Source organism: Microcaecilia unicolor, chromosome 10, assembly GCF_901765095.1.
Source record: "Microcaecilia unicolor chromosome 10, aMicUni1.1, whole genome shotgun sequence".
Classification (NCBI taxonomy): domain Eukaryota; kingdom Metazoa; phylum Chordata; class Amphibia; order Gymnophiona; family Siphonopidae; genus Microcaecilia; species Microcaecilia unicolor.
This window is the reverse complement of record NC_044040.1, coordinates 186270172-186296242: the sequence shown is the minus strand read 5'-3', so window position 1 is coordinate 186296242 and position 26071 is coordinate 186270172. Positions and strand designations below refer to the sequence as shown.

General features: G+C 42.2%; 1 protein-coding gene across 3 annotated transcripts in view; it reads right to left on the bottom strand.

The window, feature by feature from the left end:
- LEKR1 (leucine, glutamate and lysine rich 1) overlaps nucleotides 1-26071 on the bottom strand; it is a 178144-nt gene that overhangs the window by 43594 nt on the left and 108479 nt on the right. For all 3 annotated transcript variants that reach the window (XM_030216985.1, XM_030216986.1, XM_030216987.1), the window contains 3 exons: nucleotides 15414-15495; nucleotides 8715-8789; nucleotides 7451-7654 (listed from right to left, as the gene is read on the bottom strand). In XM_030216985.1, coding sequence (XP_030072845.1) covers nucleotides 7451-7654; nucleotides 8715-8789; nucleotides 15414-15495 — 361 coding nt within the window. The remainder of the gene's footprint in view (nucleotides 1-7450; nucleotides 7655-8714; nucleotides 8790-15413; nucleotides 15496-26071) is intronic.

The window sequence follows — 26071 nt, the reverse complement described above, 5'->3', positions numbered from 1 at the left end:
TAGAAAACTGGCTAAATCTTTTTAAAACTCAGCTATATTACTATCCTTGACCATATCCTTGGGCAGCAGCCTTTACGAGTTAGTTGTACGTTTGCAGCCCCATATCTGACAGAATGTAGAAATCACAACTGATATACCCAGGTCATCACGCACATGTATTTGTCTTCCATGCAGTGGGAGCAGCCATTTTACAAAGATACACACTGAAAAACTGAATGGAGGAACTCAGCAACTTACACATGTAAGATACACGTGCAAGTAGGTACTGTACAACAAACACATGTAAGTTTGCAACATGGCAGACATACACGTGTAACTTATACATGTAAGTTATGGAACACTAACTTGCAGAGGTACACATACAAGTTAGTGTTTCTCAGCTTAAATGTATAAGTTAAACATGTACGCTTGCCATTAGGCAAATCTACATGGATACATGCCACTGATTAACAACGGAGTGGGAAATAAGCAATGGGGAATTAAGAGGGAGAGCGCTCCTTGTAAAAAGTAACCAGCCCAAATCTCAACATTGATATATTGGGACACACACGTGCATTCCCCTCCTGAAATGGGGAACACATATGTAGATTTTGGTTCTGCCCAAGCCTTGCCCAAACCATACTCCCCTGCAATCTAGAGACAATGCACTTCTACACGCATAAAAACCAACTTTCTAAAATCGAGTTTTGTGACATACATTTGTAAATGCTGGTATTTAAATATGTAAATCACAAATAGGCCTTCTAAAATAAAGTCATAAATCTAGCTTTCTCCCCTAGCCGTGCTGAATATAGTGGAATTATTTTCCAGAGGAATGTAAAAACTCTTCTTTATATTATCTAAATAAGGATGCCAACAAATTTTGCTAGAAGACTAGAAAATAAATTAGGGCGATAGATAGACTGACTGATAGATTGACAAACATCTTCCCAAACAGTTCAGTATGTAATACTCTTTCATAATCAAACTGGTTCTGAGAGGCGTTTAATGAGGCAGATTGAATTACCTCATAGAGCAGCATTTCACAGCCTACTGCACACCACTGTTATGGCAATTGCTTTTTTTTTTTTTTTTTAAGTCTATTTAAAATTTCTGAGAACAATTTTCCAGCCACGATTCTTAAACAGCCAGTTCTTTGCTAACAGGTCACAACGGTCTCATAATAATGACCCAGGTCATTTTATACCGGTCGTTAAAACCATGAGGCACTAAGAGAGAAAAAAGCTCTTATTTTAGGATTCTTAAGCAAGGCATGATAATACCAAATCTGGGAAGGCAGTACAATAATTTAAACTTGACAGAAAACAGAAATATGAGTGTCAGAACATAGCGAGTTTAAGAAATAGCAACAAAACAGAAAGAATTATCAGGGGAGCAATTTTTAGAGAGCTTCTCTGGCTGGTATATTTTAGTGGCCTTGTTAGTATACAACTGTAAATGCAAGCCCCCTCCTTCCAGGCACTCATTGTCTGGGTAAGGGGCCTCCTTCAAGGACTGTGCAATTGTGAAAAACTAGGATTCTTCAATGGGGAGCAGGATATGCTGTGCGGCCCAGAGTCAATCAAAAAAGAATCCTCACGATACAAGTGGTGTTCCAAAATAGAAACATTTATTCAAAAATGGTAGAAGAGAAAAACGTACTGCTCAAATCTAACAAGCAAAACACAAAAGCACAGAGCAATAAACGTGCTTCCCAAGTGTCCCTTCTGACCTCCCTTGCCTGCAAGACCTTCCCAGAATAAGAGCAGGCTCTGCTGGTTATAATCTTAGATTGCTTAGGTATCTGTAAGACTAGAGAATGACACTGGGACAAAGTTTGTCCCCATTCCCATGGGTTCTGTCTCCGTCCCCACCCCATCCCCGCAGGTTCTGTCCCCGCCCCCACCCCGTCTCCCTGGGCTCTGTCTTCATCTGCAGAAGCCTTGAACAGTTATGATTTTGTATTTATTTATTGCATTTGTATCCCACATTTTCCCACCTATTTGCAGGCTCAATATGACTTACATAGACCTGTTATGGCATTGCCATTCCAAAGTAAATCTTTTTATTAAAGTATAAAAAAACAATATGCTATGCAACTGTTGTGTATAAATTACAAATAGAAAACAAAAACAACAATGAGCAGCTATAATAACCCTCCCTCCCACCACCACCCTCTACCCTTCCAACCCCAACAATAGGTGATTTCTACTACACCAAGTAATCCTAATTGACACTGTTAAAATGTCCAGGGGAATAAAATACAACCCATTCTATATGCCCTAGAGGGGAAAAATAAGCACTGTTATTGTTTTTTAATCTGTGAATGAATAAGAAGTCCTCAACAATCTCAGGATTCTACCTAGCTCTCCTGTCTTCCACAGTCCTTCCTGGAATAGAAGTTGTCTTCTTAGAAGATGTGCTGGTAGCGGGATGTACAGGATCCCCCATGCAAATTTTGCTAGTTGTGGCCAGTATGTTTGCTTGTTTTTCCCAAAAAATCAAAATATCTTTGTAGGTATCACTCAAACATAAATAAGAGTCCAGTTCATTTATAGGTTTCAAAGAAGAAAATGACATGGGGACAAAGTTTGTGCCCGTCCCTTCTGGGCTCTATCCCCATCCCCGTGGGATCTGTCCCTACGAGCTCTGTCCCCATCCCAGCAGTTACTGCGGTTCCTCATCCCCATGCCATTCTCTATGTAAGACCTTCAGCAAGGGCTCACCGCTCATGCTCTTGAGATGGATACTTTCTTAAGTTGCACCTACAGAATTTTATCCAACTTCTCTGTCACAAAAATAAATGAAACACATTGCTGAAGGGCATTAGTGCACCCAAGAGCTCCTGGATCCCAAACCATATGAGCAGAGTGTTACTCTATCCTCCCTGGGGAATCTTTTCTGCTCTCTCATGAACAACTGACACAAAGAGAATCAGGCTAATCTACTTTGAATTAGCAAGATCGGTGACTTTCTCTTGGCCAAAAATCAGTGGGCAGGCCAATATCCCTGCAGCCTTTCTCCTCTCTCGCCATAGGACTTCCAACTCAATCAATTTCACATTCCAATTTCCTGCCTCAGGCCTCCTACAGTTATCTTTAGGACCTGTTAATTAGGATCCACTCCTAGGGGATAGGCCCAGTAGTGTAGCCAGGAATTATTTTTTCCAGGGTGCATTTCCTGCATGCCCCCTCTCCCTGGTATCTTAAAATCATGTCTGCTGCAGTCCTTGCCCAGGCAGTGGCACCAGAGGCGTATCTGGACTCCGGCGGTAAGGGGGGGGACAGAGCCAGAGGGAGGGGGCACATTTAACCCCCCCCCCCCCGGCGCCACCGACCCCCCCCCCCCCCCCGCCACCAACGACTCTGTCCACCCCCCTCCTGCCGCCAACCCTCCCCCACTGCCGTCGCTTACCTTTGCTGGCGGGGGACCCAACCCCCCGCCAGCCGAGGTCCTCTCTTCCGTTGCAGGCTGCAAGTTGCAAAGCTTCCTGTTCTTCTGAGTCTGACGTCCTGCACGTACAACGCGCAGGACGTCAGACTCAGTTTCAAATTCTGAGTCTGACGTCCTGCACGTTGTATATGCAGGACGTCAGACTCAGAAGAACAGGAAGCTTTGCAACTTGCAGCCTGCTGCAAAGGAAGAGAGGACCTCGGCTAGCGGGGTTGGGGTCCCCCGCCAGCAAAGATCGGCGATGGGTTGGCGGCAGTAGGGGGGTCCAGGCCAAAATCTGCGGGGGCCCAGGCCCCTGTGGCCCCACGCAGCTATGCCCCTGAGTGGCACTCATAGGCTGCCTGCGGCCTGTACCGGGACATCCTCTCTGTACCGGGACATCCTCTCTGAACCGTCCCACCCTTCACAAGACAGGAAGTTGCGGGACAATTTACAGATGAAGTTCAGGTGCAGGCCACTGGCAGTCTATGACTGCTGGTGCTGCAGAGAATTTTAAGGTATGGGCGGGGGGGGGGGGGGGGGACCTAAGTCTGAGAAGGGGTGCGTACTTAACCCACGCACCTAGTATAAATATGCCACTGGATAGGCCGATACATCACTCACTTTTTACTTAACACCTGCTGTTATAACCACTACTGGAAAATTTCACAATGTACTCTACAGTGAGGCCTGGTCACTCTCACACCTATTGTATTACTCATCTTTATACAGATTTACATGTAAATATTCCACTGAAACAGAGGGTTTGTATTTATTAATTTAGTTTACATAAATAAATTGTCTTTCTAAAAATGATGTACTTTTCATCAGATGAGAGTTCAGAGTTCCGGTGATCTTATGACATCTGAGTTTAAAATATAGGATATGTAAACCGCTTTGATTGTACCCACAGTAAGGCGGTATATCAAATCCATGACCCTTTACCTTTCAAAGATAGTCTAAGGCAGGTCCACAGCATCGGCATTTTGATGAAACTACTATTGATTTTTCAATAACATAGCTTGTCAGGGCTCAATAAATCCTGGTTTCCAAGACACCATGGTGCCTGGGATTTTCAATAATGATGCAAGTTACTGAAAGTAAAACTGCCATTCTTTGAATACCATCATTGGCTCAGCAGAGATTAAATCAGCGGCTCACTTAAGTGAAGAGGAGATGGGAGTGAGTAATTTGCATGAATCAAAGAGGAGGCAGCAACATGAGTAGCCATAAAGACAGAAGTGAAGAAGAGGCTTCATCTCGGGCCTAGAAGAGGAAAGCTGCTGCTTCCTGGTAAAGTGGAGCACATTAAGAGAGAGTATAAGAGAAGAAGGGAGATTGAGAGAGACTACTGGAGACAGAGTTGAGTGATGAAAGAAAGATGGAGACTACAATGAATAGTTAAGGGTTCAGAAAGATAGGGAGACTGCTGGTGACAGCTACGGGGTGAGGAAGAGATGAAGGCTGCTGGGAATGAAGGAAGATTAAAAGAAAGGGAGACTCTGGGGGACAAGGGGTTTTGAGAAGGGTTAAACTTCGGAGGTTGGGGTGGGAGTTTGAAAGAAAGGGAGACTGGGGGAAGGAAGGAGAAGATGAGAGAGCTCTCAGTCTCTGGTCCTTTCTTTGTGCCCATTACCCCATTTCTTGGGAATATGAAGCACTCTGGTACTGCTCATTATGGTTTTTTGGCTCTTGGTGTGTGGAAGGTTGGCTACCAAAGGAATAGACAGCAGGAGCAATGAATGGTGTGTGTATATAGTCTGAAGTCTTGCACCAAGTATAAGTGTGTATACATGCTTAAAATATTCATCTCTGTGATACAAATATTAGGTTTTATGGTAGCAGTAATTTGAAAATGTGATCCTTAAAATATAAAACCTTAAAGGCTGAAAAATAAGCCTGGCTCCTAGGTTTGTCATGGCCTGGCTTATGAATCACGTGGGTATTTGAAATAGTACTGTTTCATAAATAACCCTTTTCTATAATTTTATAGAGACTTTTGGAAGTTACTTACTAATTTGGAAGGGGGTGAGGGATGTTTTGTTGGAGGGTAGACATTATTCAATTATTCCTCGTACACGCCTATACAGTATAGAATTTTCTCTGCGAAAGGAACAAGCGTTATTTCGTAGGTGGGAGGCTAGAATTTGGTATGTATGGGTCAGTATTTTGATTCGGGTGGGGGGGGGGGTTTGAAAAGTTATAAAACAAGTATGGTTTACTATCTAGAGACATATTTCCAAATCAAAAACTATCTTAGTGGCTCTCGGATGCTTGCTGACCTGTGCAAGGGGAACAGTGTATTTGAGAACTTGATGGGACCTATAGTCAGGGGTGTGCTGGTAAAGTGTTAACAGGGGGCTCTCTCTCACCAGCAAAGTAAAAGAGAATTCAGGAGGGGCCCAAGCCCACATTTTGGGATCCATTTGTTAAAGTAGCCATGGAGAACCAGCTCCCAAAATTCTTAAAAACTTAACAAACGGCTCTCGAGAGCCTGTGAGAGCCTGCTCCAGCACACCACTGCCTATAGTTCAGAAGGGGGTCATCTCCAAAATTTATCATTCTTTGAACCATAGGAGAGCACAGAAACTTAAGTATATGAATGCTTGGAAGGTTGACCTGGTAAAAGTCTTGAGTGTGATAGACTGAAAGAAAGTATCACAGCATACCAAAAGTTTAATTAAGATGTTAATTGTTGAAAATGGTTACAAAGTGCTACTTTGATGGTATTTTACCCCAGTAAGGTTTTCGAAAATGTATAATTTGGGCACAGATGTTTGTTGGAGGGGTTGTGGGAACCAGGGCACTTACCATCATATGTGGTGTTGTTGTCCTGTGTTGCAACCCTTTCGGGATCAAGTGTTTTCTATGTTTTCTCCAATGTTTCAGAGGGAGATAGAGCTCAGCGTGGAGATTGGTCTTCTGAATAGAAAGGTTCCTACGTTGGACAACGGCGTGGACATGCTGCTCCAGCTGGGCATGATGGCGGCAAAGGAGTGATTGGCACCTTCTGGAAGCAGTCTCAATCACCCAGCATTGCCCAGATCGTGCACAAAATGGACCAGTGGTATAATATGTATCATCACACCGCACTTTGCCAATTCAGGGTGGGACTTTCTGAATGGAGATGGCATAATTTCCAACACTGGAAGGTGACCTATTGGCATTAAGAAAATAAGGACCCTGATGTTTGGACTCTTACTTTTATTCTAGCTTACTAGTGGAGTGGGGGGGGGGGGGGGGGGAGAGAGGGGATGTGACACCGGTGGTCTTGTTTGTGTATTGGGTAGGTACATTGCAGAACCAAGTGTGTATCTACCATGCATTCATTTGACCCTGTATTTGTTTGAACTTTAATAAAGGTTAGTTAAAGAAAAAGAGGTTTCTTACCGAATACAGTATCCATTCGTACACCACTATCCTACTGCTGCTGTATGAAATGCACCATGCTATTTATGCATGAGACCCTGGCAGTGACAAATCTGCTATGAGGGTTTGCTGCTATGAAGAACACTTAAGTCTCAGTATATTCCTGGCCAGTGAATATCAGGTATGGTAGTAAGAACCTTGTTTATATTTTTTATTTATTTATTGCATTTGTATCCCACATTATCCCAACTTTTTTGCAGGCTCAATGTGGCTTACAATTCATCGTGGATATGGGAAATAGAAGGGAACATACATTTATTATTAACAGAGAGTTTTGGGTTAAATGATAGTATTAAAGCAAAAGAAAGTATAAAACATTTCTGGATAAGTCAAAGATTATACAGTTACATGTGTTGATCTTTGTTGTATATCTTGTCGAAGAGATAGGTTTTCAATAGTTTGCGGAAATTTGTCAGTTCATAGAATAATTTGATCTATAAGAGTATATAGCCCAGTGGTTCCCCAACCTGTTCCTGGAGGCACCCCAGCCAGTCAGGTTTTCAGGATATCCACAATGAATATTCATGAGAGAGATTTGCATGCACTGGAGTGCTTCCAGGACCAGGTTTGGGAACCACTGGAATAGTCCAATAAATTAACTCCTTCTTACCTTTCTTGCTTCAAAATTACTACTTCGTTTTCTGTTTCACTTAAGATGGATTTCAGTACATCCAATTCATTCTCTAAGCGGCTAGTACTTCTTTTCATATTTTTCTCTGTCCTTTCTTTCTCAGCTACCTCTTCTTGTAAACGATTGCACTTCCTTTGGCATTCCAGCAGAAGACTGTTTTTTTCACACAATTCTTTGGTGAGCCTAAGGAGAATTAAAACAGTCAAGTTTAAAAAAAAAAAAAAAACATTTTTTTTTGCCTTTTCAATCTGTTAGTAAAAGAGAATGAAACACTGTTCCAGATGTGATGCAGTTCACAGATAAAGCAGGCCTAGTAAACATTAATTACAGCTGCATTTTTATTTTCTGGGAACATATTTTACAGATATTTTCGTAAGTCATGCATTTGTAACTGAACTGAGGAAACCATAATTATCTCTCTATATAAAAGGCAACCCCAACATTCTGAAGCCTCCACGGAAGTTGAGGCGCCCGAGATATCCGGTGTGCCCTGGAGTGTCTGCACGGCCCTCGCGTCAAAACGTCATGACGTCGAGGGCGGAGCTATAACACTCGGAGGGCTGAAACGTGAGGCGAACGCGAACCCCAAACAACGCAAGTAGCTCGGAGGGACGGAGGGAGGGTCTGCACCGCCCTCGCGTCAAAACGTCATGACGTCGAGGGCGCAGCTATAACACTCGGAGGGCCGAAACGCGAGGTGAACGCCAACCCCGAACAAGGCAAGTAGCTCGGACCCTTGCTAGCGCCCGTTTCATTGCGCTCAGAAACGGGCATTTTTTCCTAGTATTATATTATATCATATGGCTTTAAGAGATGATGCATCCTTAAAGTGGGGCAAAGTTCTGACAGTGTATGAGGCAAGTTTTCAGCCCACTTCAGTCTGAGTAACAGATTGATGTTCTTAACGGATGGCTCCATCATGATCTATTGTTGTATTTTCAACTTTTATTTTTCCCAGTCTTATCCCATTTAAATAGCTCACTCCACTTTAAATACGCTCACTACCACAGCTTATTCTCATTAGAGGCTGAGACCAGTACAGCAACTGAGAAATGTTTGCAAGCATTAAATAGTATCAGAACACCTCTTTTATGTCACTACTGTGACTTGCTGGAGGTCCACTACATAGACTGAAGCCCCTCTTAGATTATGCAGCAGCCCAGAAAAAAAGGGAAAAAAAATAGCAAAAAGGAATTTCAGTTCTAGTTTGCATATGGGATAGTTTTTAAATATATAATTATACCGAGATTCGGTGTTTTCTAAAGATTTCAGCTTTCCAAGTTCCAACCGGTAATCATCAGCTTCCTTTGATTTCATCCTGTATTATAGTAATTAAAAAGAAACAAACATGTTTATTCCATGGACATGATTCTTTTGTAACTGCATCTGTCTCGCTGCTAAAAAGAAACAATAGTCTGCAAACTTTATGTGATGCTTTTATATTTTTTAGGTTGTGGATTCTATGGTTTTCATAACCACATGTAACATTACCATATGTAATTGCCAAATTTAAAATTTCCATTGAAAAGACTTATTTCATGTCCATGAAGCGTGACACACAAAACTGTCATCCTTGGCAAGTTTTATGACTGACTTGTCATCTTGATGCTTTGCTTTCCTGCTCTTCTAATTACATGTGTGCCTGATATTGTCTGAGGTACAATAATGCAGAACAAATGTTTTAGGAATTTCAGCTATGAGCTATTTCAGTCTCATGAACAGGAGATAGCATAGGGTTTTCTGGTGATTTAATTTAGTAAGCTGCATAGCTAACAGGGGGATCTGAGCTACCAGCCGTGCTAACTTCTTGCAGCTAGCTACTGGTGGCTCTGGCAACCCAGTGATTTACATAGGTTTTGGACACCAATTTCTCATGTCTTTTTTTTTTTTAATATACTTTGTTTAAACATTCAGCAGAATTAAACACAAGTACAAATGAAAGAAACACCTTTGCAAATCACATCATCAAAGGAAGGCAATAGTACACAAAATGCTATGCAAATGAAACATCAGCCCTTTGTCCTCAGAGAAATGAAGCAGTCTCTGTAGTTGACTCTTATCCACAAAGATCTTACCCAATACAACAAAACAGTGTTTATTCCACCGAATCTTTTATGAAACTACGAACACACCATACACACACCTGGGAATTCTCACCAGTAGGTGTCACTGTTGTGCAATGGCTGTAAATTCCCTCCCTGGTCCATTTCTACCTATTTTTAAATGTACACAGGTAAACCTTTAAATTTACTCCTAAAACTTTAATTTGTTGATGTGTTAGAAAAGCATATTTTACCTCGGCTGGATAAACACCGGTTTACCTGTGTTGGGGGGGGGGGGGGGTGGCTTTCAGGAGGCTAGGGGGTTTATTGGGGGTGATCTTTGTTTGTTATTTATTTACTCTACTAGTTCAATAAATACATTTCTAAATAGAAAAACATATTTTAGACTGTCTGTACCCTTACTGGTTCAAATAGGGAGGCAGCATAAATAATTTATTTAGGGCTCCTTTAACAAAGCAGAGCTACTAATTAGTGTGCATTGAATGCGAAGAAGTCCATGGGAACTGAGTGGGTTTCTATGCATTCAGCGCACAGCTAATCAGTAGTGCCGCTTTGTAAAAGGAGCTCTTAGATTTTACTGATTTTGCAAACATTGTTTTGGTAAAGGGTTTTATATTAAATATTTTTAATAAGCATTAACAAGCTCAAAAATGTCCCTTCTAGCAGAATCTCAAATCAGTCTTAATAATAGGTGGCAGTTAATGGGATCAGATCCAAACTTCAAACTGCTCAAAACACGGCAGCTAGGCTTATATTTGGAAAAACACGATTTGAAAGCGCAAAACCCCTCCGCGAAAAACTACACTGGCTCCCAATCAAAGAACGCATTGCATTCAAAATCTACACCTGGGTTCATAAAATTATCTATGGAGAAGCCCCGGGATACATGACAGATTTAATCGACCTACCAACTAGAAACACATTCGAATCATCATGAACATATCTAAATCTGCACTACCCAAGTTGCAAAGGCCTTAAATACAAATCAACTTATGCATCCAGTTTTTCCTACATCAGCACACAACTATGGAACGCATTACCAAAAGCCTTAAAAATGATGTACAACCACCTCAACTTCCGGAAAACTCTAAAAACTAACCTGTTTAAAAAGGCATACCCTACCAACCCAACTTAAATGCCTGATCTCGGCAACACAACGAACAGAAGTACGCTATGGACTCAACACAACTCTATATGATTCCCTAATGTGACTGTGCCACATGAATTTTACCTTACCCCTACTCACTATGTATTTGTTCACATCAGAGTCAGCAAACGCTTCTCCAGTACTATGTAAGCCACATTGAGCCTGCAAATAGGTGGGAAAATGTGGGATACAAATAAATAAATAAATAATGGCCAGCATTAGGAATCTCATAGAAAAAAGTCTACTAAGATGTGTGTTAAACCCAGGGCTTTTTTTGAGGGGGTATTTGGGGGTACTGGCACCTTTTCCATTGTCTGCTAAAATTGACCCATGGTCCCCAAGTTTTAATGAAAGAGCTCAGACTCTACACACCAATTCTACTTTGTCATAGATTCTGTGACTGGTTGCAGGGGGGCTGGCTATTGTGGGATGGGTCCCTCAGTGATCACCCCACCCCTGAAGGGTGGCCTGGCATTTGAGTACCAGCGCCTTTTTTGCTAGAAAAAAACACACTGGTTAAACCTCTGTAAAATCAAAAATAAGAATCACAGTTCTTGGAATGCAGTAGATGGCTCTATAGTCACTCCCAGCCTTAGTGAACAAAGAAGCAGACAAATACTTTGAAGTAGGAAAAGAGACAGGCTGAGGCAAAATCTGATATCTATGTTTGGCAAAAAATCTAAGACTTCTTAACATGAAAGCTTCAAGAATACTAAAGTTGTACTCATAGCAAAATCCACATTTGCCACAAGTATGAGGATAACCTTTATTACAGGATGAGGTACCATTGGGGTATTTTCTTTTTCCAGAGGAACTATGATCCTTTGGTATTAAGTGGGAATGAATAAAATGGAAGGCAGGGCCATAGTCTGCCTTCTTCTCTGTCCTCTTCCTTTCATCATGTCCCAAGCCACCAGCCACTGTCATGGCTCCCAGTTAAAACAAACAAACAAAAAATAAAATGTGGTTCCTGTAGATTTAACACGACTATTAAAATAAAAAAAAACAAACCAACCAACAAACCCCTGATTCCTCACCTTTCTAAAACATGAGCTGTCCAGTTATTCATATCAATTGTGCCTCGGTGAATTGGTACTGCAGCTTTAAAATGGTATCATAAACAGAGCATTGCTGAACCCCTCAGAGGACAAATTTCAAAGCTTTTTAAAGGGTAAAAATATATTTAGACATGTAAAAACTGCCCTCCTTTAGAGCAGCATAAAACATGCATGCTGTTTCACAATGCTTATACATTTGTCCAAGAGGAAAAGGGGGCAAGATGAGGTAAGGTGGATGGGGGAGGGCCAGAGGGAAGTACATCAGTGATTTCACTTTGAAATCATTGTGTACTTCATAACTGCTGCAAAACAGATGCAAAGTCTGCAGGTGTTTTAGTCCCATGGTGAGTCCACAGCACATTTTCAAAGTTTCCAAGCACACTTTGATAGATTGCCTACTACATGCAGGGCCGTCGAGGGGGGGGGGGGGGGCAGGGGGGACAAAATTCCCCGGGCCTCCAAGGAGGGGGCCGGCGCCGGGGTCAGGCCGCCAGCACTCTCACCTGCCTGCCTCCTCAGCTCCGGGCCCCCTGCATTCGAAGCGGCAGTCACAGATCGCCTCCCTTCGGGCCTTAACTCCCTGTGTCCCGCCCTTGCGGAAACCTGAAGTTACATCAGACGAGGGCGGGGCACAAGGAGGGAAGGCCAGAAGAGAGGCGATCTGTGACTCAAGAGAGGCAATCTGCGACTGCCGCTTTGAATGCAGGGGGCCCGGAGCTGTGGAGGCAGGCAGGTGAGACTGGGGACTGCAGCAACGGGAGGGCGGCAGCGGCGGGGGGAGCGACAGGGGGCGGCAGCGGCGGGGCGGCCTTGCCCCAGGCCCGGCCTAGTCTCTCGGCGGCCCTGCCTACAAGTATTACATCCTTTAAACCCAAAGGGAAGCCCTCTTTGGCACAGTGCAAGTATTATACCAAGCATTAGAAGTAAATTTGAAAAACTGAGATTGTACTCTACACCTTGGCACAGGAGTGAGGTTCATTACTGTCTTGGTATGTGCAAAAATAATCCATTTGGAGACATCGCCCACGAGGGAATCTATGTGACGTTTCCTTTTGAAACAGTGCTTGTAGATTTTGCACTTGAGGACGGCCATGCTGCACAGGGGGATTGAAAACTGATCCCTACAGAGACAATAATCAACGATATTGAAGGTGAAAGTAAGTGTACCTTCACAGTATGTGCATTCTACCTATCTGAAACAATAGACGGTTAGGTCAGGGGAAGGAAACTATACCATATAATCAATCTTGTACCTGTGCTCATGCAAGTCAATGTATGTGGATACACATCAGTCGCATTTTCAAATGAGACTGCAGTTCCCATGGGACAGCAATCTCTGTGGGCAGTCTCATTAATAGCCTGCCCACTCTTAACTATTCCATATGCTAGACAGATGAATTGTGTAACTGAGTCCTTGAATTTCTGAAATAAGAATATAATTGTTCCTAAATTACAGAATTGCATTAGATTTTTCTATTTTATAGCAGACATAAATATTAAGTATCCAATCCAAGTCTCATAAAATGTACTGTTGGCTTGTATGCACGAATTAATCTGGGACCAGTTTATCCAACTGACCAGTTCATGTTTTTGAAGCCAGCAGTCTCTCACAGCATATATAGACAGGTGAGCATGAGGTGAGCACATGGGAGGACAGCGAGCAAGGTGAGCTGCACACAAGTGAGGCAGTGACTATTGAGGGGAACATAGCTATTTTGGTGTTTTTTGAGCACGAGTTGGGCTGGAAAAATTTTCACCATCAGGAGAGGGAGGGAGGGGGAGAGAGAGAGAGAGGGAGAAAGAGCGCTGTTTCCTCATTTGCATTAATTTACATAGGCAGACAACCAAGAGACTTTGGGTTGTCTACAGGACCTTGACAACCCTCAAGGGGGCCAGGATAACCCCAGGGAGAGGGAAGTTCTGAGGGTCTTGGACTCACCCTGAGCCAGAAGGGGAACGCTAAGCAGGACCTGACAGCAAAGGTGCACAGAAAGGTTTAAACTAAACTTGTTCTCTTTAGGAGTGGAGATATCTTTTAGCATAGATGGATCCTTTTGCTAGGATTACCATAGGCTAACCTTTCCTGGCTTGATTGTTTATAGTAGATAGATTATAGAGAAGACTGGCTATTGGGCTTAGTCTACACCTTTGGATAGGTGGCAGATAGCTATTGGACATTTGGCTTACACCCTTGGGTAGGTGGTGATATGGAAGACAAGAAGTAGGGAGTATTGGCTCTTCTCAAACAACAAAAGGAGACATATAGATGGATAAAGGTCTTTAGTGCAAAATATCAAAATTTTTATCCATCTATACATCTCCTTCATTGTTTGAGAAGAGCCAACTCTCCTTACTTCTTGTCTTCTGTCACTGTCCTCATGTAGGGAATCAGCGCACCTCCACCTTTTTGTGTTTTTTCTTCCTTGTACTGTAGGCGGTGATATACACAGATGGCTGGCATTTCTTCTACCTTCCTCAAGGACATGCAGAATGTAACATATTCTGATGTCCCTAAGGAAGGTAGAGGAAACACTGGCCAGGCAGTTGTGACTAAAATGAACATAAATAAGAATATCTTGAAATAAGATTGATTTTTCAAGTGAAGTGAAAATTGAATTGAACCACAGGAGATTTTTTTATGCCGGTGATAGTACTACCGCCAGTGTTTAGTTCGTTATATTCTAAGCTGCTACGGCTTGTTGTGGCTTTTTTCCTCCTTGTGTTTTTCACTTCATAAACATATATATCTTGCTTTGTGCTTTTCAATTAGGTGAGAGTATTGCTTGCTTGCTTTAGAGTATATATGTTGAACTCCACCTCCTTCTGTGAGATAATATAGTGTGAACTAAATCTCATTTTACAAGCCCTATTTATACTTGAGACGTGCATAAACTGGCACTTAAACGGTTCTCTTGAATAAACATCTCTAAGTTCCCATTTTACAAAGCCGGGATATGCATGTCTCAAATCGAAGCACGTGCAAGTAGCATGGGGGAATGGTCTGGGAGTGTTTGGTTGGGATATGGGTGTGGCAAGTTCATAGACGTTTAGACCCCATTTCAGAAAGGGAATAAATGTCTATGTCTTAAAAGACTGACATTGGGAGTTACACCTGCTACCAAGTATGTTTAGGATTTGGGAAACGGCTGCTATTGCGCAGAACTCCACTAGAGGGATTAGGAAGGATCACCCCCTTAATTCCCCAGTGGTTTCTGCCCCACCCCTCCCACCAAATCCAAACTGGCATGAGAAGCCAGTCACTGTGAAAGTGTCAAGATAATAATAGCTGGTTACATTTCTAAGATTGCAAAGATAACTCGTTATGTGCTGGCTTGAAAAACATTGATATTATAATACACATTTTATTTTGCTATAATAAATGTTTATGATGCACGCATCCGGAACAAGAAAGTCCATTTCTCTATATTTTAGGTAGGCTCTATGTCAGCAGATTTTGTTCTAAAATACTGGTGAAACTTTAGATGCACAAACCTGTATGTCTAAATTCCTACTTTTACGACTTATCTAAAATGGTACTGTTTTTGGTTTTTGTTTTCGTACGTGTACAGCCATTTTCATGGTTAGATATTTATATCTGGATTCAGTGTTTGGTAATTGCCTGAAATTGATAAGCCAAGCTACTATAGAAAGAAAAAGAAAATAAGATACCTTACATGCAAATTTCCTTATAGCGTTCCAGTTCTGCTGTTGCTTTCTGAAATTTTAATGCAGCATTTTCTATCTCGTTTTGTAAATCTGGAACAAGAAAATAGATTCTCCTGTTTTCTAGGTATATAAATACACATTTTTTGCTTTATTACTATGTTACATTCAATGATGTCTGATGAACAGCATTACTATCTAAGGCGTGAGCCAAAGCTATATGCCAGTGCCTATCTTGTATAAGGAGATTTATTTACCTGGAAATAATCAGTTTAATGGTGCTTAGGTAGAATTTTTAGGCATTTATATGCTTGAGTGCACACATGTGTGTGTAAATGATTAGAATAATGGCATATATGCACATGATAGGCACATAAATGTTAGCACCCACTTTACAGAACTATTCTTATAAAGTAATCATGCCTTTGAAATACAACAATAAATCTGAGCAAATATAGGGGTAAGTCTACAGACAGATTACAATAAAATTCAGAAACTACTTTAAATAAGAAGGAAAGGCTAGTTGCAGGGCTACTATAGGGTCTATGTACTAAAGGTTTTCTTCCAGTATGTTTATTGTAAAAATGCTTAATAAACAGAGCTCTATATCCATCATGTGGTTTCCCTGTTTGGTTTGGGGGGGGGGGGGGGATGTCAGGAGTAGAGCGGTCATATCAGCATCAGCAACTAAAGCATTTGGAACGACACTGTCTCTATACCCCCCCCCAAAAAAAAAAAAAAAAAACCTATTTTTATTTATTTAGATTTTGCTCACACCTTTTTCAGTAGTAGCTCAAGGTGAGTTACATTCAGGTACACTGGATATTTCTCTGTCCTAGGAGGGCTCACAATCTAAGTTTGTACCTGAGGGTTAAGTGACTTGCCCGAGATTACAAGGAGCAGCAAGCAGTGGGATTTGAATTGGCCACCTCTGGATTGCAAGACCGGTGCTTTAATCACTAGGCCACTCCTCCAGTCCCGTCTTATTCTACCAGGCCCCAAGGTTGTGCATTTAGAATCAACAAGACGCAGCGCTTTCTTTTTCCTTTCACCGCATACTTGGAATAGCCTCAAACATTACAATCCAATGGCATAATAGCGCACACAGAGTAAAGAATCACCCCAACCAATCCTCTCGGTCCCATCTGGGTAGGCATTAAACCACCAATAACATCTCTTTCTATCAGTGTATTATTATCCTATCTAAATTGGCGTTCTTTTCTTACCTTTTTATTGTGTTTTGTTATTAGATTGTACACTGCTGCGCTAGTTAGAGCAGTCTAGCAAATGTCAAGCTTTAAATAAGTGTAGGTTCAAAGAAAAAGTTTCGCTGAGACAGTGTTGAAAGAGGTTGTTGGATTGCCGAGCTTTTTCATCTGACAGGGAGTACTTGTCAATTTAGGATTGGCGTTTTTTCTAGACAGCCAGCGCTATGGCACGTCAAGACGATATTGACCCCTGAGGCAGGCAGCATTCCTGCAGAGACATGGACCATGTTGGGTCCTTGCTTCCATTGTTGGTGCTTTAGAAATATTTTTCTTTAATCCCTTTTAGCCTGTTGCGCTTTATGATAGCCAGCACCCGTCCTTGCTTTTGGATTGTTTGTTTCTTATTTTCTAGGGATCTATTTCTACTTCACTTTTATATGGACCACATGTATGAGCAGACCAGAGGTTGTTGGCCTTGTGATGTACATGTGTACTTTATGGAATGGACCATGTGTTCTGACACTGGAGAACGGCCATTTGCGTTAGGTTTTCATTGACATTTCACTGATTTTTTATTTAGTAGTATATTGTGAATGTCTTTATTTTATAGGAAGGTTTTTATATGTTAGTACTGTATATATATAATTACATAAGTACCTTGAACAATATGATGTTTTCTCAAGAACTCTGAAGTACTTTCCTTCCTTCCTTTATTTTTTTTAATTAGTTCACTCGTGGCTTTTTGGTGGGGTGTTTAAATGTATTAGTTGCCTGAGGTAATAGTCCAACAGTTCAATTATTGTTTTTGTATAGCAACTTTATAACATATATGCATAAAACAGGTGTACATTTGTTTGAGAGCATGTGCTTGCCATTGGGGATTATTGCATGAGTCTATGCTGCCTTTATAAAACATGCATTTTTTGACATGTATCTTGTTATAAAAATACTCTCTGCAGAATAGCATGCAATGTACTAGGGGTAATCTTATAACTGCCTACACTGGTATGTTCCCATGAAAAAGTACCTACATACATTTACACCTGCTAATTTGTGCACATACTTTTAAAAGCATGTGACTACTTTTGAAAATTCAGAAGTATGCATCTAGTTCTAAATCCCATCCCAAGCCTGCCCCCAGAAATGCCTCCCTTTTCAGTGGGTGAAAATATGCAGAAAATGGCACTGCACAAATGCTTTTACCCACATCTTTTATTAAAGTCCATTTCTGGGGATATAGCACTGTTTTATCTACAGAAATGGCTTTGAAAATTACCATCCTTGAACCTAGCATGTACCTTAACCCTTCCCTGGAAGATGGCATGGACCGTGTCATTTCACCATTGCAGCTGTAAGTACCGACAAATATATGTGCCCTTCTGCATGTCCTTATATGTATTTTACAAAAAGCTCTGGATTTGGCAGAGCCTTTTGACAAATATCAGGGAAATGTGCATATCTTGGACACCATAATTTCCCATGTAGAGCCCATTATTCAAAATGGGGCTTCACCTATAAAGACATAACCACAGATATTCTGCAATTTCCATTTCTATCCAGGTATTTATTTAGAAAATTTTCTTCAGGATATCTGTCAATATATTCCAAACACAATAAGATCAATTTTCAAACAGTTGTCCGGATAACCTTGAGTGTTAGCCAGAGAAATCTACAGGGTCAAAATTCCTTCCCTTTTCCGCTCAATGAGGAAATTCTATGTAGATAAATACTGTAATTATGTGCACAAAATTTACCCGCATCAAAAGAGGTGGAGATGGAAGTATTACTGGGGTAGTAACATTCTACGCACTTGGCACTGATATTAGCATTGTCTGGAAAAAAAATTATGTAGATAAGTCTGGTGAGGGAAGAAAGTTGTCCTAAAGTTATTCAAAGATTTTTATGCAGATATACTCCCTGGAAAACGTATCCAGATAAGTTCAAAGGATTTCTTTAACACTGGTTGCATGAGTGGATGATGGATTAAAGCACCTGCAATATGAAGTTGGCTTTTTAGTGGGGGAGGGGGGGGGAGAGGTTTCTATTAGATATTTTCAAACAATGCACCATTCTCCAAAGCTTAATAATTCAATTTTAATTTTCTATCATTCAGAATGACATTGGATTATGAAGCAAAAGGGCATGACTACCTAGAGAAAGGCTGTCTTTAAATACCAAGCAGATGTAAGGCAGAACACATGGAAGCAATCCAAATTTACAGCAGCAAAATTTACTATAATGTGACCTTTTCAGAGATTAAAATGATTGTAGTGGAGGAAGACAAAAAAAAAAAAAAGATAGCTACTGGTCTCCCTACTCATAAAAGCAGCTGCTGCCAGGCCTGCATTTTATAGTCAATCTGCTTTTCAGCCATCACAATTTTGATAATGCAGGAAGGAAGGCTTTTGAAACTGTGAATAAGAACTGTGATTGCATTTATACAAGTCGTACTGAGAGCCTCAAATGCAGCTTAAAAGACATAAATCCCAGGCAGCTGACAGCGAGAAAATCCTAAGCACTGAAAACCATGCTACAAAAGTTTCAGCACTGGTAAAATTTAGAGGGCAATTTTCAGCAGGTGTCAGCAGCTTTCACCCACTGCAGAATTTCCCTTTGAAAATCCACCCATGGGCCTTGCAGGAATGGGAAGTTGAAAAATGAAATCACCATGCTTTATTTTTCAAGCATGTTTGCCTTTTTTCCCCACAAAGAAGGATAATTTTAAAACAGGCTGCCTAATTTGTCCAGCAAATATGTGTGTAAGTTATGATAGTCTTATAAAATTACTCCCCCACCCCCAGAAAGCTCCTGTACAAAGTTACACCCATTCTGAGAAACACACAAATTTTATGTTTTATTATACACTAGTAAAAAAGCCCCGTTTCTGATGCAAATGAAATGGGGGCTAGCAAGGTTTTCTTCTGTGTGCATGTGGGAGTGTGTGTGTCTCTGCCCTCTGCCCTCTCTCCCCTCCCCCCTCTGAGTCCTTCACTGTTACAGAGAGAGCGATTTGATTTCGTGCTTTGCTGTGTTTTCCTTCACTGTTTGTGTTACAGAGAGAGCGAGGGCGGAGCAGACACTCATGGGGAAACCGGATATCTCTGTCCTTGCCCTCTGCCCTCTCTCCCCTCCCCCCTCTGAGTCCTTCACTGTTACAGAGAGAGCGATTTGATTTCGTGCTTTGCTGTGTTTTCCTTCACTGTTTGTGTTACAGAGAGAGCGAGGGCGGAGCAGACACTCATGGGGAAACCGGATATCTCTGTCCTTGCCCTCTGCCCTCTCTCCCCTCCCCCCTCTGAGTCCTTCACTGTTACAGAGAGAGCGATTTGATTTCGTGCTTTGCTGTGTTTTCCTTCACTGCTTGTGTTACAGAGAGAGCGAGGGCGGGGCAGACACTCATGGGGAAACCGGATATCTCTCCCCCTTCACACTTCCGGCTGGAGACTTCATAGAACGTTGGTGGTGCCTTTTATATAGACAGATACTTAGGCGCATATTTTATAAAATATGTGTATAAGTGCACACCCCACCCTCAGAACGCCTCCATTCATTCCAAGTAAAGGTACGTATGAAGAGGCTGTTAGCACAGGCCTCAATAACTTTTCACTGACTCTAGCAGCCAGTTCAAAAACCTCTTTATTTCTCCTTCACCCTATACCCAACACTGTCCACAATGACGCAAAGGGAGAGATAGAGGAAAGGGAATCCTCTCTGAGATCAATAGCAGCTCCTTTAGAGACTCATTTACTAAGGCTCTTTCCCTATTCTGTGTCTGTAGGCAATGAAAGATTAGTAAGTCAGTCCTCTATGGTACCCCACTGTACATCACTGCCAGAAAACAGCAGTCTCCCTTCTGGAAGCATGGTGTCAGCTGTGTGACATCACTCACTCAATAGGTAAACCAAAGAGTTCATGCCTCTATGTATCACATATCCCCATGGCATGGGTCTTCACCTTTTTCATAACACCCTCCCCACCCCCACCCAGTCTATCTCTCAAATCCCTTCCAGCCTTCCATCCACCATCAAAAAAAAATCCCTGGTGTTTAGCAGCACACATTCACCCCAGGCCTTCCCCCTGCATCCTTGAAGAGTCCCTCTCATACCCCTTCCAGCCTTCACCCAGTTTCTCATACTCTCCCCAGCCTTTACCCAGTCTCCTTCTCTCATATCCCCTTTAGTCTTTATCTAATCTCTCTTTCTCTCTCTCTTAAACCTCCAGTCTTCATCCAGTCTCCCTCTCTCATACCCTCCCCTCCAACTTTCACCCAGTCTCTCTCACTCTCTCAAAGCCCCCCCCCCCCAGACTTCACCCAGTCTCTTTCTACTACTAACAAACATTTCTAAAGCGCTACTAGGGTTACGCAGCGCTGTACAAATTCAAACATAGAAGGACAGTCCCTGCTCAAAGAGCTTACAATCTAAACATACCCTCTCCCCCCAGCCTTCAACCTGTCTCTCCCTCTGAGCTTGCCACCTATACTCCTCATCCTGCTGACCGCAACTACAAAAGAAGCAGCATGTTTCCTACCTCCCCAATGCCATTCAGCTCTCTGTAAGCTTGAGCCAAGTAGAACAGGAAGTTTGGACTGGTCTTGCGGTGTAGATTCTTGCAAGACTTGTGAATGCAGCCCACATATGTAGATTATAAAATATATTAATTTACAAATAATCTGGGTATGTACAAGAGATGTAAACGTCCACATCTGCAAGGCAGGCACAATTTCTGCTGTTTACGCTAGTATTTTATAAAGGTACCTACGTGTTTTTATAAAATAGTGTCTACGTAGGTGTTTACTTGCCCTCTCAAACCAGGTGCCCTGCTATAAAAGTAAACTCTTACCCCGGGACTCTATAAATGGTGCCTTAATTTCTGAATGGAAATCAAAGCGTATTCTATAACAATATGCATAATTTAACTGGTTAACTAGCTAATTAACAATACTACTGTCATTGTATTGTTTCATCAGTTCATTGTAAGCCGCTTTGAGGCCGCTTTCAGTGGTATAAAGCGGGGTATAAACGTTCTGCATAAATAAATAAATTAGCGCTGTTAATTGGATGTCAACAAGCAATTATCAGCACTAATTGGCATTAAGATTTAGGCAACTCGCTAAGTGTATTCTGTAATGTGCTGCTCGTAAATTCTGATAGTTGAAAACTGGGTGAGGTTATAGGTATGGAATCGGCGTGTTATAGGCGTTTCTAAAATCTATGCGCGTTTTTGTAGAAAAAACCTGCTTTGCACCTAATTTACACATCAGGATTTACACCAGGCTTTAGTTGGCGTAATTGACCACGACTAAATTTAGTTGCGAAGAGCATCGCTCAGCATATTCTATAATGTATGTCTATATTAAAGCATACTTTATAGAATATGCTTGGATTTCCTCATGATATATTGAATCTAGCACATAGGGGGCAGTTCTAAAACTAGGCCCCATGTGTTAGGCATCTTGTTGGTGTGCACTGAGCACCAATTTTATAATGGCATCTATGCACCAAGTTATATAAAATACTAGTGTAACCCAGCATTGGTGCATAAGTGCGGCAGGCATCACTCATATCTTACAGTATTCTATAAGCTGTGCGCGTAAGTGGCTGTCCCGCCCATGAGTACACACCCCTTGCAGTTGCACATTTTAGTGCTTACTCGCATCTTTAGACAAAAACATGTAGGGTGCTAATGCAAGTGATAATTAACTCTACATTTACAGGCGCATGGGCTCATAACTGGGGGCACAAAGCTATAGAATTGCCTTTGGAGTGGAGGAGTAGCCTAGTGGTTAGTGCAGCGGACTCTGATCCTGGGGAACTGGGTTCAGTTCCCACTGCAGCTCCTTGTGACTCTGGGCAAGTCACTTAACCCTCCATTGTCCCAGGCACAAATAAGTACCTGAATATATGTAAACTGCTTTGAATGTAGTTGGAAAAACCACAAAAAAACAATGATAAATTGATGATAATTAATTTATTTGTGTATGTTAACAAATCTATGTAAGCCACATTGAGCCTGCAAATAGGTGGGGGAATGTGGGATATAAATGCAATAAATAAAATAAATAAATAAATGCTAGAAAGCGATGTATATATTTGTATCCACAGAATGGGTGATTTGGTTCTCCTGAAGAAGGTCATTCCGAAATGCGGTCTCGCATTGAGGACCAGCGGTGGTTAAGGATGTGTTGGTGAATGAAAATTTATGTTTATCGCAGTAGCCATCATCCAGCCAGAAACAGCAAAGTCGCCAATTGATAGCCCTTGAATTGGGGAGAGGAAGAGTTCGCACTTTCACACAGAGTTGCATCGCCATCTATTTTCCATTGACTTTTTGGACACTGCCGCATCACAAACGTGGTGGTTGCACGCTGTGGCATGGAATTTGTAGTGGAGAGACCACAGCTGTGACGATTTTGGATCCCATATAGTTGATTGGATTGGTGCTAGCGGGGTTCTATGATAAGATGATGGGATTGAATGAATCATAGTGAAGGTGGTAAGTGGATTGAATGTGAGCGCGTGCGGGGCAGATGTCTAGTATTGCACTGTAATTGTTACTAGGTTTACAATGCCAACTTTAAACCCCCTCCCAGAACCCACCACCTAATCACTTTGCCCCTAAATGAAACTAAGAAACAATATGATCAAATAAACCTATGAAAAGATACCAATAACAAACCCTCCTCCCCTCATTCTGCTAACCACGGTGGCCAGCATTTTCTAAAAAAACATCGATCACTATGGGCTCAGAATTATCCCCAAAGCTTTTTATCTAGGCCTTAGTGAAGTTTCCTATTTATCCTGACTACCCTGGGACTGTGGCAATGATCCAGACCATCTGTTGTGGTAATAAAGAATTTGAGAAACATGTGCCATATTTAGGGGCTGAAAATGGGTCTGTGGTAGGAATTGACAATTTGCTTGATGTTTTATTACACAGTAAAACTGTAACACAGTAGATGACAGTGAATAAAGAGCAGCACAGCTAATCCCGTCTGCCCAGTGCAGTCTAACCCTCCCCCACCAGCACCTTTTCTTTTTTTACATGTAAAGTGTGGAAATTATTTTAAGTTTTACAATAAGTGGAAATGCTCTATCCCCCCAGATCCTATAACGGTCACCCAACTTTGGGAGCAGAACAGATGTCTGCGCAAGTTAATTAGTTAATAAGCTGTCCACAAACAATTACTCAATCTCACTATACTCAGCTTCACATGAACACATCCTTGTTATATCATGACGGACGGTCTAAATAATCAAAGCGCTTTAATAGGATCATCAGATCAGCATACCTGCCTCTATAGTGGCTAGTGATTATTATGAGCCAAGCATATTTAAAGAGGCAGTGCCGCAATCCTCATCAATCCAAATGTTTTGATTTTTACTTTTTTTTCTTTATAATATTCAGTCATATCATTTATCTTAGTTTTTCCACACTTGTTGTTGTCTTTAAACTTCAAATTAGTACTTAGCTTTTCAGCCACAGTTAAACGATACATGATGGAAACCCAAAAGGGGGCGTAGCCATGGGAGGAGCATGGGTGAGTCAGGGGAGTTCCAAATATTTACCTGCAAATAAGATTCCAGGATTGCACCAAGTTTCAGCAGACAGAAGTCCCTGTGCCCAAAATTGGGCACGAGATTCCACACTAAGGGCCCCTTTTACCCGCTGTCTTACAAGGGGACTTTGGCGCACGGTAAATTCATGTGCCAATGCCACCGCAGGCCCCTTTTTTACCACAGTGGGTAAAAGGTTGTTTTCAGCCAAAATAAAAAAATGGCCTCACAGGGATTGGCACGTGGCCATTTCCGATAGGAGCCCTTACCTATATAGGTGATGGTAAGGGCTCCAGCGGTAACTGGACAGTGCGTGGTGCTGCCTAATTACTGCCTGGTAAGCCCCAGCTCTACAAAAATAAAATATATTTTTGTTGCGACAGAAAATGGCACATACTGGGGGTGGGAACTACCGCCGGGCTCCTGTGGTAGCCCGGCAGTGGTCTCCATTTGGCATGCAAGAATGTTGCAGAAGGTCTACTGCGGCATTGTAAAGGGCCTCTACATGCTATTCTATAAACAGCGCTCAGCACGGACTGCACTTTGTAGAATATGAGTTTCGCACGGATCTTTAAAAAGGTGTGGGATAAACACAGAAGTTCCCTAAATGGAATGAAAATGGATAAAAGTATAGGGCTGTATTCTGTAAATGGCGCTGAAATTGAGGTGCCGGAAAGATCAATGAGAAACTCAGGAGGTCACTGTTTTCCATTTTTTAACATGCTACATTATGTTATTTTTGTTTACAACCAGTAGGGTCAACAGAATTACAGTGGGGGAAATAAGTATTTGATCCCTTGCTGATTTTGTAAGTTTGCCCACTGACAAAGACATGAGCAGCCCATAATTGAAGGGTAGGTTATTGGTAACAGTGAGAGATAGCACATCACAAATTAAATCCGGAAAATCACATTGTGGAAAGTATATGAATTTATTTGCATTCTGCAGAGGGAGGGTATGATACATACCTGTAGCAGTTGTTCTCCGAGGACAGCAGGCTGATTGTTCTCACGACTGGGTGACGTCCGCGGCAGCCCCCACCAACCGGAAATAAGCTTCGCGGGACGGTCGGCACGCAGGGCACGCCCACCGCGCATGCGCGGCCGTCTTCCCGCCCGTGCGCGACCGCTCCCGCCAGTTGAATGACTAGCAAAAAATATGAAACACACAACTCCAAAGGGGAGGAGGGAGGGTAGGTGAGAACAATCAGCCTGCTGTCCTCGGAGAACAACTGCTACAGGTATGTATCATACCCTTTCTCCGAGGACAAGCAGGCTGCTTGTTCTCACGACTGGGGTATCCCTAGCTCTCAGGCTCACTCAAAACAAGAACCCAGGTCAATTGAACCTCGCAACGGCGAGGGAACAACAGAAATTGACCTACGAAGAACAACTAACTGAGAGTGCAGCCTGACCAGAATAAATTCGGGTCCTGGAGGGTGGAGTTGGATTTACACCCCAAACAGATTCTGCAGCACCGACTGCCCGAACCGACTGTCGCGTCGGGTATCCTGCTGGAGGCAGTAATGAGATGTGAATGTGTGGACAGATGACCACGTCGCAGACTTGCAGATCTCTTCAATAGTGGCTGACTTCAAGTGGGCCACTGACGCTGCCATGGCTCTGACACTATGAGCCGTGACATGACCCTCAAGAGTCAGCCCAGCCTGGGCGTAAGTGAAGGAAATGCAATCTGCTAGCCAATTAGAGATGGTGCGTTTCCCGACAGCGACCCCTAGCCTGTTAGGGTCGAAAGAAACAAACAATTGGGCGGACTGTCTGTTGGGCTGTGTCCGCTCCAAGTAGAAGGCCAATGCTCTCTTGCAGTCCAATGTGTGCAACTGACGTTCAGCAGGGCGGGTATGCGGCCTGGGGAAGAAAGTTGGCAAGACAATTGACTGGTTAA